A 13,034-nucleotide genomic window follows, 5' to 3' on the forward strand; every position below is an offset into this window, starting at 1 on the left:
TTTGACTGTGTGGATCACAACAAACTGTGGAAAAGTCTTAAAAGAGATAGGAATACCAGACCTTCTTACCTGTCTCCTGAGAAACCTGTAAGCAGGTCAAGAAGCAACCGTTAGAACCTTACACGAACAACTGACTGGTTCAAAACTGGGAAAGGCATATGACAAGGCTGTATATTGTCTCCTTGCTTATTTAACTTATATGCAGAGCACATCATTTGAAATGACAGGTTGGGTGAGTTACAAGCTGGAATAAAGGTTGCTGGGAGAAATATCTACAACCTCAGATATGCAGATGATACCACTCTAATGGCAGAAAGCAGAGAGGAACTAAAGAGCTCTTGATGAGGGTGAAGGAGGAACATGAAAAAGCTGGTTTAAAACTCAACATTAAAAAAACTAAGATCATTGCTTCTCAGCCTTTTGGCTAAGATCAAGTGAAAAAAAACTAAGATCAAGGAATCCAGTTCCATCACTTCATGGCAAACAGAAGGGGAAAAAGTAAAAGCAGTATCAGACTTTATTTTCTTGGGCTCCAAAATCACTGTGACAGTGAGTACAGCCATGAAATTGAAAGGCGCTTACTCCTTGGAAGTAAGGCTATGAGAAACCTAGACAACATATTAAAAAGTAAAAACACCACTTTGCCAACAAAAGTCCATATAGTCAAAGCTGTGGTCTTTCCAGTAGTCACGTATGGACCTGAGAGTTGGATCATAAAGAAGGCTGAGTGCTGAAGAATTGACGCTTTTGAATTGTGGTACTGGAGAAGACTCTTGAGAGTTCTTTGGATAGCAAGGAGGTCAAACCAGTCAATTCTGAGAGAAATCAGCTATGAATATTCATTGGAAGAATGGATACTGAATCTGAAGCTCCCATACTTTGGCCACCTGATGCGAAGAGCTGACTCATTGGAAAAGACCCTGACACTGGGAAAGATTGAAAGCCAAAGGAGAAGAGGGCAACAGAAGATGAGACGGTAGGAGGGCATCATCTATTCAATGGACATTAACTTGGGCAAACTCGAGGGGACAGTGAGGGACAGGGAGGCCTGGCATGCTATAGTCCATGGGGTCGCAGAGTCAGACACTACTTAGCAATCAAACAATAATTACAGACATTCTTCTAAATGAGGAGGGGGTGGAGTTGTTGGGGCAGTCATAAATACTTTCATGGTCTAGAACATCCCCCTTAAACTTCTTTGATGGTGCCTCACCCCAATTCCAGTCACCTGGTTCTGGAGGAAGCTGTCAGTCATGTTTGCTGGGGGGCAGGGTCACTTGCTTAAGTAAAACTAATCATAGTACCACCCGCCCCCATCAGGATGGTTGGTTCAAGGCTAAATTTATGATCTAAGGTAGACCAGTCCTTTATATCCCTTCCTTGTAAAGTGATGTTTTCTGAGCTTCTTTCCTTCTAGGCTATATAGTTTAGGGATATAAAACCTTGAGAAAGGCAACTTCAGAGTCCTTCACTAAGTGGAGAAGCCTGAGGGAAGAAGGCTTTCAGGCTTAAAGAGTCAAAGATGCATAAAGGGAAGGAGCAGGGGAGGCAGAGTGAACCGATGGCTTCTGATTTCTCAGGTCCAGTCACAGAGATCTTTGGCTCTGCTCTGGTTCGTGTGTCCAGATCCCCAGTATCCTTCCAATAAGTCTCCCTTTTTCTTCAAGCCAGCTGGAGTTGGGCTTTTCTCACTTGTGCTTCAGACTTGATTCTAGATCCTTCCTGCATGTGATGCGCCTCCCCGACCCAAAGAGAGTCACCCTTTCTTATGAGCACCATTGAGATGAAGTTCTTTATTCTTTATAGAGAATAAGGCTTTGCAGAGCAACAAACACAGTTCACCAGCATCCCTGGCCCCACCCAGGCTGCCCTCACATGAGTGTGTGTTTGGAGTGGACCTGACTGATTCCTGAAGTAGCCCAGCATTTACACTGCGGGAGCCAGGCCAATCCTGTTGTTTCCTCGATCGAAAACTGAGAAATACAGCTTCAGGAAGACGTCACCCAGGATCCAGGTCTCTGACTCGTTGACACGCTGTGGGCGCACGTAAAAGTTGCTGAGGCAGCTGCTCGACAAACTCTGAGGAAACAAAAATACACAGTAGTCAGCCTGAGCCCTTACCTGCTTCCCTCATCAATATCCAGAGTTGGCAAGTTTCGTGGTTTTACTTCCTCCCTTTGGTAAAAATCAAGTGACTCTCTCAGCAGCAGTGGAAGTAGGGGCCCTTCCAACAACTAGAAGGGCCAAGACATATGGTTGCCATTAGGGGTGGAAATGGGCAGACAGGCAGGGGTTATAAGATGCAAACATATAGAGAGGACGGATAAACAACAAAGTCATACTGTATAATACAGGGAACCATATTCAACATCCCATGATAAACAGTAATGGAAAAGAATATAAATATATATACATATATATCTATACACACACACACACATATATATACACACACATATATAATTGAGTCTCTTTGCTTTATGGCAGGAATAAACAGATCATTGTAAATCAACTATACTTCAATAAAACTTGTAAAAAGAGAACAAGAGTGGCCTGTAATTCCTTGCTATTCCTTGCTCCCTCTTTTCTCTGCAGAAAATGCTGTTTCTTCTCCTTCCCCACAACCCTTTTCCTTAAAACTGTGCTTGAGCCCTCTGCGAAGCCTCCCTTGACCCACACTCACCCTCCCTGGTCACTCCAGGCTGGGTTGGTGATTTTCCCTGGTGCCCCCAAGTCTGTAGCCCTCATCACCCCTAATCTGCCCCCAGAACCCCTTTGCACAGCCCCCAGGGGTGCCATTTGCATGGAATTCACTTTAGATTTGCATTGACCAAGAAGCGTTCCTCAGGTCTCCATGAGTCTGGGGTTTTAGAATTAATGAAATTCCCTGTCTTCCTCAAAAACTTCTTTGAGCCCATTAGCCTGCTCTGAACTCCCGTAGAGAACTGACATTAAGCCTCAACTGTGTGCAAGAGTTGTGCAGTCTCTGTGCACCTTTTACTCATATTAGCATCCAACTGAGGAGTCAGGTATCCCAACTCACAGATGGGGAAATGGGGCGTAGCAAGGGGAAGTTGCAGCCAAGGACTAGGGTAACCATGTAATTTATGATCCCAACCTGGACACTTTTGAGAAGGGAAGGGAGATTGTTAATCACTAGAGTGGGAGAGAACACTGGATCTGTCCCCAGCCAACCCTGCTTGTCACTTGGCTATTTCACGGATTGCTAGAACTGACTTTCCATGTCCGTGCATCTGAGGGCTATGGTTGAACTGAAGCTCTTTAAGGCAAAGGCCCTTAGTGTTCCCCTCTCCTTATGACTCCCACCATGCCGACATGGGGTAGTGACTCCACACTTATTTCAGGAGGATGGATGTCCCAGACTGTCCTTTACTCTCAAGTGGTTGGTTTTCTGGGAGGCACTGGCCCAGCCACGTGGGCTCAGCCACATCTGCAATGATGTGGCTGAGCCTGCAGAGGGCGCCCTACTCCCAGCAGCAGTGTAAGGGTTCCTGCAAGTCCCAGATTTGAGAACCAGCCCCCAGGGTTGTCCCCTCACTTGGATGTAAGCTTGGGCGGGTACTGGATAGTCTATTCCGTTGATAGTGAAGACAACAGGAGGCAGTGTCCCGATGGTTTGGCAGGAAACCAAGTGCTGTAACAGAAAGAGGGAGAGAGGTTGGATCTGCTGATCTTTGTGTGGAGAGCCTGGGAGTGACCCCATGGAGTGACCCTTCACCTCATGACCGATGGGCCTGGCGTGGATGAGATTCTGGATTTTGCTGACCGGTCCTCTTGGGCCACGCAGAAGGGAAGTCCCCGTATCCAAGAGGGCCTGGCAGCCATGTTTACAAGCAACCACTGTCCTGTTCATGGAGATGCTGAGAGAAAATGGGATAAAATAGGCACCAGCATCACTCTGAAATCTCCCCCACGACTGCCCCCTGAACATGACTGCCTGACTGTCTCCTGAACAGCCTTTCAGCTCTTGCTCTGACTCTGTTTTCCTTTGCTCTGGTCATTTCATCCTCTTTGACTTCCCTTCAGTTATTGAATGCACCAGCTCTTTCATATCTCAGGGCCTTAGCATGTGCTGGTCACCCTTCCTAGAAGACCGCCTACCTCCTTGGTCTAGATGATTTTTGCTCATCTTTTAGTTCCCAGGTTAAATGTCACTTTGTCAGTGAAGTCTTCCTCCTAAACTAGATCAGGCTCCTGTCTTGCTCAGTCTCTGTAGACTCTTCCCCATGTCTAGCAGGTACCAAGGTGGTAATTCACTATGTGTGTGAGTCATCTCGGGTACGTCTGCCTCACTAGATGTGAGGGCAAGTTGTGTCCTCACTGCCTCGCTAAAGTGCCAGCACACAAGGGGTACACAATGTATGTTTGTGAATGAATCAGTGAAAAAATGAATGAGGAACATCCAGATACCTATATCTGGTGTCTGACCAATAATGGGAGTGAATATGGAGGTTCCCTGAGGCAACAGATGCTCAGAGTGTTAGTGGGAGGGAGACACAGGTTGCCCTGGGAAAGGTTGTCTTCATGCACCGCCCCTTCATCTGTCTCAGACACTGAGGCCCTCAGCCAGGCAATGCCTGAGCTAGCCCAGAAGGCCACTGAAACACAGGAAAGCGTTTGTCTAAGGGTATCACACAGATTCCCATCAATCATTTCCTCTTGTTTCCAGGCCACTCTTGAATCCCAGCTTCCTGATTCCTTCTGTCACAGCCCCTGCCCCACTGTGTGCCTTGGAAGAAAGGCAGGTAGCTATGGCTAGGAAGGTATCTCTCTGTTTGAGTTGCTTTCAAGTCTCAAGATTGCAGCCAACCTCTCTCCACTGCTGGGTAGCTTCTCCCTAAGAAGACCAATTTTACCAGTTTGTTAAGGCCTTGAGCTGTTTTTAAACTGGCAGTACTGTGTGCTGAGAACTTTCTCAGTCCCAGGTAGCCCTGGACAGTTGGTCATCTTATCACAACCGTGTTCAGGCTGGTGAAATTCTCCCTGATCCTCTTTTCACTACACTTTAGGGTCCTCAAACACGTTCCCCACCTCACAGTGTGGTGGGTGCAGCCCTCCCCCAGCTGCACAGGCCTCTCTGGACCCCATTCCCCTGATCAAAGCCCTGATCAGGAGGCCTGGTGTGATTGTCAATCCATGGGTGATGTGTGTATCTGTGTGCCTGTATGTCTGCGTGTGTCTATATGTGTCTTAGGTGTGTGTGTTTCTATGTCTGCATATCACTGTTTCCCTATGTGTCTGTGTTTGTGTGTGTATTTGTGTGCCTTTGCGTGTTTATAAGTCTGATGCTGTGTGTGTTTCTATGTGCGTCTTTTTGGGTGGAGTCTGTGTCTGTGTATGTGACTGTGTGGCTGGGGTGCATTCGTGTATGTCTGCGTGTGTCTATATGTGTCTTAGGTGTGTGTGTTTCTATGTCTGCATATCACTGTTTCCCTATGTGTCTGTGTTTGTGTGTGTATTTGTGTGCCTTTGCGTGTTTATAAGTCTGATGCTGTGTGTGTTTCTATGTGCGTCTTTTTGGGTGGAGTCTGTGTCTGTGTATGTGACTGTGTGGCTGGGGTGCATTCGTGTATGTCTGCGTGTGTCTATATGTGTCTTAGGTGTGTGTGTTTCTATGTCTGCATATCACTGTTTCCCTATGTGTCTGTGTTTGTGTGTGTATTTGTGTGCCTTTGCGTGTTTATAAGTCTGATGCTGTGTGTGTTTCTATGTGCGTCTTTTTGGGTGGAGTCTGTGTCTGTGTATGTGACTGTGTGGCTGGGGTGCACTCGTGTATGTCTGCATGTGTCTGCATGTGTCCACATGCACATGTGGGAGCACCACTTGGAGTGGCTCTCGGAGGGAGATGCTTACCTGTCCATGTTTATAAGCCACTTGCCCACTTCGGACACTGGTACCCAGTTGAGTTCTCCCTTATAATAGGCACGGTCCACCCCTCCAAACATCACCACGCTGCGGTTCTCCTGCTGACTGTGGAGAGAAGGAAGAGAGGGTCTTGTTGGAGGAGAGTAACACCACACGCTGTCTGAGGGTTGTGCTTATCCACCCATCAGGGGCACTACTACAGAATCCATTTTACAGATGCAGAAACTGAGGCTCAGAGGGATTGTGTAGTGGACCCGGGTTGGTCACAGCTAAGGAATGTCACAGAAGAAGTTCAACGGTAGGCAGTCAGGCTGGGCTTTGACCATCCAACTTTCTGAAGAGGACCTGGTCCTGTATGGCGACTTAAGTGCTCAGAAATACCCTCAGAGGACACTGTGCTTGGGGGTCTGGCTTCCTCCTTGTCTAGCCTGTCATTTTTCAAAAACAGCCCAGGCTCAAGGACAATAAGGGTGAGGGTTAGTGTCACCCAGGGTTGGCTTCATGAGCCTGTGACCTGTGCTGTTTATGGGGCTCTCCCTGTCTTGAAATCCAAATACTTGCTAAATAAAGGGTCCCACATTTTTATTTTGCACTGGCTCCCACAGACTGTGTAGCTGGTCCTGGGCTCCTGGTGAAACATTAGTAAGGAAGGAAACATTCATGCCACCCCTCTCCTTCTTTCCATATCAAGTGTGTGTGTGTGTGTGTGTGTGTGTGTGTTAGTCACTCAGTCGTGTCTGACTCTTTACAACCCCATGGACAGTAGCCCACCAGGCTCCTCTGTCCTTGGAATTCTCCAAGCAAAAATCATGGAGTGCATAGCCATTCCCTTCCCCAGGGGGATCTTCCTGATCTAGGATCAAATCTGGGTCCCCTGCATTTCAGACACATTCTTTAACATCTGAATCACCAGGGAAGCCCTTCCATATCAAATCCATCAGCAAATCCTATTGCTTTTTTCCTCCAACCTGTTTCCTGACACCTTCCGTTGTTCTCCCTCTTCCCTCACCCCTGGACCAAGTCCCTACCCCTGAGCCCATGATCATGGTTTTGATCAATAAAACTTTATTTACAAATACCAGTGGTGGGGCCAGGTAAGGCCCTGGGGCCGTAGTTACCCTGGGCTAGACTATCTCCCAGGAAACTTCCAGATCAGGTGGTCTATAATTTTTCATGCAACTGAAAGCATCTTACCATTGAATTAGAGAGGTCTGGCCCACCTCAGACTTACCTGCTCACGTAGAAGGCAAAGACAGGCTCAGAAATGACTCCTTGTTTCCTCAGGTTGTCAAAGACCGGGGTGGCCCCTATGACAGTGGGGCGGGGGTAATCTAGTCCCAGGATGCCATCAAAGGGTAAAGCTTCAAACCCAAACTCCTTTAGACTCAGGCCAAATGGCTGGGCCACACTAACCATTTTCCCGATCTGTGGAGAGGAGAGTGTTCCCACATAAAGGATTGGGAAGTGGGGCTGGGACCCGGCTGGGGTGTAGATGTCATTAGCACTGCAGAGAAGAACTGAGGCCTGACTGTACTCTGGACTGATCTCAGATGGTTAGACCACGCTGGGACAGGAATTCGTGTTCCATTTTTGTGGGGCTGTGGATTTTAACAACACCTGCTCCTCCTGCAAACACCATCTGAATGAGTCAAATTGGCCCTCATGCCTTCTGTACAGGTGGGGCAACCAAGAGTCAGGACAGGACCCAGTGGTTCCCCTGGAGGACAAAATGAGTAGAAAGCAGAATAGCCTTCTCTTTGGCATCACTCTGATGTGATGACAGAAATGAACTGAATTCAAGGCAATGCTTGTGAATTCTGCATCTGCCCAGAGAGACAGAAGCCCCATTATATAATGTCACTGGCAAGGTCCTCCAGAAAATTCTGCCTGGGAAACAGGTATTTGGGGATGTGTTTGCGTGTGCATGTGTTTGTTTGAGAAAGACAGAGAAAAAAAGAGAGATCTGAGAAAGAGACAGGGTGGGGTGGGTGCGGAAATATTCAAGCACTTTGAGGAAGTCAGGCCATAGTTTTTATTATACTGTCAAAATTCCCCTAGAGTGAGAACCCATTTATCAGTCTCCCTCCCATGTGTTTGGCCCCTTGCTTTCCCTGTCTGGATACCTGAAGCTCTGTGCTGCCCCCAGGGACCCCGGATCAGTTTTATCCTCTTCCCAAATTCCCACACTTGCTTGAGTCCTGATTGGCCAGCCCAGCTCCACCACTTACTAGATGTGTGACCTTGGCCAGGCCCTTGCTCTCTGCACCTCAGTTCCTTCACCTGTATCATGAAGTTAATCATAGTACCTGCTGCGTGTGATTGTTGCAGGGTCACATGAGTTATTACCATGAAAGTGCCCAGCATAGTTTGAGAATATAAATGTGGTGTTTTCTTCCCCCTCTCCCTGCTCCCAATGAAATGAATCTTGAACTGCTCATGGGCAAAGGAGCTGTAAACCCATGCCCCAAGCCACTGTCTGGATTAGCGATTCTGGGAGTTTGTGTGTCAGCTGAGATGCTATCTACCCAGGGACAGGGTCCTGAGGGGCAGACATCCAGTCACTAGGGGACTGCCAGCTGGTCCAGCATCTGTTTTGTAGCAGTGGTTGCTCCCAGAGACAGCCCCAACTTAGCTTCTGTTTCCACATTACCCGAACGGTGTCATAGCCAAGATATCCGTTTATCATCGCAAAACTGTATTTGATACTGAAGATCTGGTTCGTGGCCTGAAAGGTGGAGGAGTTTTGAGGGATGAAGCTCTTGTGTTTATCTGCAGACACAAGAGATGAGTGTCCGCCAGGTGCCAAGGATGGAGAAGGGATTTGGAGGGGAAACACAAGATGGGCAAGGTGGGGAGGGGAGCAGGTACTCACAGCAGCTGGGACTGTGGCAGTATATGGAGGGCACCCACAAGCCAGATGAGCCGGTGTCAAAGAGGACCTGAAACTCCTGAGGGGGTGTTCCAATGGCGATGGTGCCAATGCAGACAAGCTACAGAGGCCAAGGTGGGGTGGTTAGGGAAGACTTGGCTGCACCAGCCACCCTTGATTCACAGACTGCTGCCACCTTTGAGGTGTCCTGTGTCTCCTGAAATCACTCTCCAACCACACCACCTCACAGCTTCTGCTCAGATCACTGCCTGATTTGATTCCTTTTCTTTCTGTTAGGGCTGTGTGACATACTGGATCTTACTGTCTTGACTAAAGATGGAACCCACCACTCCTTCAATGGAAACACAGATTCTTAACCACTGGACCACCAGGTAAATCGTGGCACCTTCATTTGAGAAGCTCTCCAGTCTCTTTTTCAAAGCCCAAACAGAGCCCCTTCTTTTGCAGATGGCCCTCCTAAGTCACCCCAGGCCACTTCTTCTAAACTCAGACCATGTCCTCTCAACACCAGGCAGGTGGCCATTTTATTTGACAGCTAGTTACTCCCTGCCTGTCTCTCAGGATGGCCTGTGCATTCATGAAGAAGAGATCAGACTTTTTTTCAAATCAATAGCAACACTCTAGTGTTAGATTCATATGGCCTCACGTGCCATAGGGGCTCAGTAACTTTTTTACTGGTATCCATGCATCTGTGGATGCTGACATTCCTCTGACCAAGATTTCACAATTGATTTGGAGTTGCCTTTATCTTTTGATTGGCATGGCTCACCCTTCATCTGTAACTGAGTGGTTCACTTAGTTCAGAAAGAACAATCTTCCTTAAACTAATGATACACCTTTGGCACAGAAATGGATGTTTATCTGCCCCCTGGTCATTGCTTGGTCCAGTCACCACAGACCAGGAGCTGAGGATGAGTGCCTTCTCCTCTGGGAATGGGTCCCTGTTCGCCCGTGTTTCTGACTCCTGCAGGAGCCCCCAGCCCAACAACCCCACTGGCATCTCTGCTTGAACACCAGTGCAAAGCCAGAGCACCAGGGGGCGCTGTGGAGCACCATCCTCCTAACACACTCACATCCTTGTAGTTCCTCAGGGGATGATAAATTATGTTTTGGTCATTAGTGGCATTCTGGGACAGGCTGTAAGGGTGTTCCTCAGAGAAATCTGTCAGCAAATTTCTTTCCCTTAGGGTTTCTCGCATGGTCTTCATTTGCGTAAGAGGGATTCTTTCACCGGCCATGAAAAAAGAAAACAAAGAAGGGGCAGCAATCAGCTGTCTGTGTTATAAAGACTGTCATACCTGACGTTCTAATGGCACTGTGTATTTTCCAAGCATTTTTATGAGTGTCACCTTATTATCAGGATTCCACGCAATGACCATGGCAAAGACAGGTCTGAACACAGGTTCTGTTGTGTCATCTTGGGTAAGGCATATGACCATTTGAAGTCTCAATTTTCCCGTCAGTAAAAAGGTGGTATATAGTAATCCCCACCCCAGGCCACATAGAATGGCTTAGATATTAAGTGAGATGATGGATATAATGCACCTGATATATAGGAAGTCTCAGCAATGGCAGCCATTATCATTGCTGTGGCCATCCCACAGTATCCTTCTCAAGGAAGCTTGGAGAGGGAAGTAGAAGGGGTTCATCATCCTCTTTAAACAGGGGAGGAATTTGAAATGCAGGGAGTTGGAGACTTGGTTGAGGTCATACTGCTTGTTACAGCTAAAAGAGCAGAGAAATAGTACTACTGATCTTTCTTCTGGGCTCAAGCAGGAGAGGGGAGGCCAGGAGATGGAGAATAAATTAAGGAGGTTAAGAGAAGCCAAGAAGAATGTTTTTAAAAAGGAAAAAATCTAAGAGAGTTCTGCATGCACAGAGACATCCAAAGAGATAGATAAAATGGAGAGATACAGAGGTGAAGACACAGACACATTCACACAGAAATGAAGAGAGACCAGAGAGGAGACCTAGAACCACATATAAGAGAAATGTTATTTCTTCAGACCACACCTACAGTTGCACAGGTTGTGCACTGAACAATTTCAAGGAATGCAATTTTACATAGGACATGATATGGCTGGACCCCAAGGGTTGTGTAATCCTACAGGTTTGCCTGGAGAGCCTAAGGCCTCACAGAGTCTGTGGCAAGGTACGTATCAACAAGTGAGAGTTGACTTTAGACTGTCAGGGAGTGATTACATTCCCTTCTAACCCTGACAGGTGGAAGAATAAGAGGACAAGAATGAAAAACAAACAAAAAAAGGGATGATTTCACTTATAGTCCCCACACTTACATGACTATGCACTCTGAAAGAGCTACCAGCCCGAGGAGTCCAAGCCACTTCATGCTTCTGTCCTCGATTGAAGTACTCAGGACAGATTGAGTTCTGAGCATGCACTGGTGGTGAAGATTACCTAGCTATATATACTCTAACCTGCTCTAACGTTCTCCTTTAAGCCACCATGAGTCTGATGAGCAATATGAACCTCTAGATAAAATCTTTGCCTCCATTGGTATCTGTGAGGAGTGCACTCGGAAAACTCTCATAATACAGAATATTCCACTGTAACCTCTTCCTTTGTTCTTGGGTGAAAAGGAAACTGAACCGCACAATCTAAGAGTGGGGAGACTCTTTCCAACCTGTAGGTAAAACATTGCTAATAAAGTGATCAAAGTAAATGTTAAGGGCCATGTTAGACATTTGTGATCTCGTGTGGCCTTCCTAGCCAGTTCATGAGATGTGCATTGCTGTCCTCAGTTGGAGAGGAGACTGCTAGAAGGAAAAGAGGTCAAATGGCAGAGTCAGACATGACTGAAACAACTTGCACAGCACAACACAGCACAGTGACATATGAGTGGCTTTAGGTAGTGGGACAGATGGCAGAGATCAGAGACACCATTGACACCAAACTGCATTGAATTTCTATAGCAGTATTACAAAAGAGCAGTTTCAATATTGGAAGAAATATGCTGTTCTTTGTGTCTGACTCTTTGCAATCCCGTGGACTGTAGCCCACCAGACTCCTCTGTCCATGGGATTCTCCAGGCAAGAATGCTGGAGTGGGTTGCCATTACCTACTCCAGAGGACCTTCCCAACCCAGGGATTGAACTCGTGGCTGTTGTATTGGCAGGAGTTCTTTACCACTAGTGCCACTTGGGAAGCTGTGATGCTGTTAGGGAAATTAAAATTGAGGCAGTCTTCTTCAGGCTTCAGAAGTAAGAGAGCAGGCCTCTCATCAAATTCTGACCTTTCCTGAACTCGGCCTGGACTACATGCCTGCTGCAAGCACACCAACCGTTATCAGTGATGTCAACTAGAACCTTAGATAAGAAGAGGGAGTGAGTCTTGGAATTTCCTGAGCCTCTTGAGGCCTGGCTAGCCCCCAGGGTCTGGAAAAATCTTGTAATTCACAAGGTGAAAGAAAAAGCACTGTAGAAAATTAAAGTTAAACTAGAGCTGCATTTTACAGGGAAACTAATGATGATATCAGTTTGCAGCCTGGGATTATAAGCAGAGGGCCCCAAAACTGCAATCTGTACTCCCACCCGTGATGTCCAAGGACCACCTAGGACTCTTTCCCAATTGGGACTCCAGATTGCCTTCTTCTGGAACTTGCCAGGGCTCTTCCATTCTGGACAGGTTGTCAGCCCAAGTTGGTGATGTACAAGCTGTTACTTCTCTCTGCTGTTTCTGTTTCTTTTCTTTAAGGACTGTATATTGAAATTAAGTCAAGTAATTATCTTTAGAAATTGAAATTCTTTGCAAAGAGTTGTTTATTATGTTATCAGATTCTTTGAACCTAAAATGAAATAAAACTTTCAGCAAAACATCATTGACCCTTGTGAGCCCATTCATGAAAAATGCCACTCTTTAATCAAGTTTTTATTACTGGATGGGACGATTTGCCTTACTTCTTATTAGCTACTGAATGGGGACATATCCACTGGATTGTGTGAGAACTGGGACTCTAAATTAAAGTTGGCCAAAATTTTAGAAGTTACTGAGCTTTTGTAGGTCATGCCAGTTGAGAAAGGACAAGAATAAGTGGTGCTTGCCCCATAAGGTTCATGAAGCCAAATTAAGATTCATTGAAGAGAAATCAAAATTGGAGAAAGAATTAAGCAATTTGCAAGAACTATTGTCTATGTTACAATGTCAAAATTATGTATTAGCTGGCCAAGTCTCCACTTTCCAATTCATACCTGAAATAGCCTGGCCAAGTTTCCACTTTCCAATTTGTAGCTGAAATAGC

The 13,034-nt window shown here is 46.6% G+C and overlaps 1 protein-coding gene across 1 annotated transcript; it reads right to left on the reverse strand.

Moving 5' to 3' along the window:
* Nucleotides 1–1,780: 1,780 nt before the first annotated feature.
* LOC122674394 (pregnancy-associated glycoprotein 2-like) lies at nt 1,781–11,162 on the reverse strand. Its single transcript, XM_043872682.1, has 9 exons — nt 11,074–11,162; nt 9,850–10,000; nt 8,759–8,876; nt 8,537–8,655; nt 7,118–7,311; nt 5,875–5,991; nt 3,740–3,881; nt 3,560–3,655; nt 1,781–2,079 (listed from the first exon to the last, which is right to left on the reverse strand). Exons 1-9 carry the CDS (start codon nt 11,124–11,126, stop codon nt 1,927–1,929), a joined length of 1,143 nt encoding a protein of 380 aa, XP_043728617.1. The 5' UTR covers nt 11,127–11,162; the 3' UTR covers nt 1,781–1,926.
* Nucleotides 11,163–13,034: the final 1,872 nt, after the last annotated feature.

This window comes from Cervus elaphus, chromosome 2, assembly GCF_910594005.1.
Source record: "Cervus elaphus chromosome 2, mCerEla1.1, whole genome shotgun sequence".
Classification (NCBI taxonomy): Eukaryota; Metazoa; Chordata; class Mammalia; order Artiodactyla; family Cervidae; genus Cervus; species Cervus elaphus.

Bases quoted from the DNA above. Each gene is read 5' to 3' on its own strand.
- LOC122674394 (XM_043872682.1), bottom strand. From the start codon at position 11,126: ATGAAGTGGCTTGGACTCCTCGGGCTGGTAGCTCTTTCAGAGTGCATA. The intron at 10,001-11,073 runs GTAAGTGTGGGG...GGCCGGTGAAAG, and splicing joins CTTTCAGAGTGCATAGTCAT to AATCCCTCTTACGCAAATGA. The intron at 5,992-7,117 runs GTAAGTCTGAGG...TTCTCTCCACAG, and splicing joins TTTGCCTTCTACGTGAGCAG to TCAGCAGGAGAACCGCAGCG.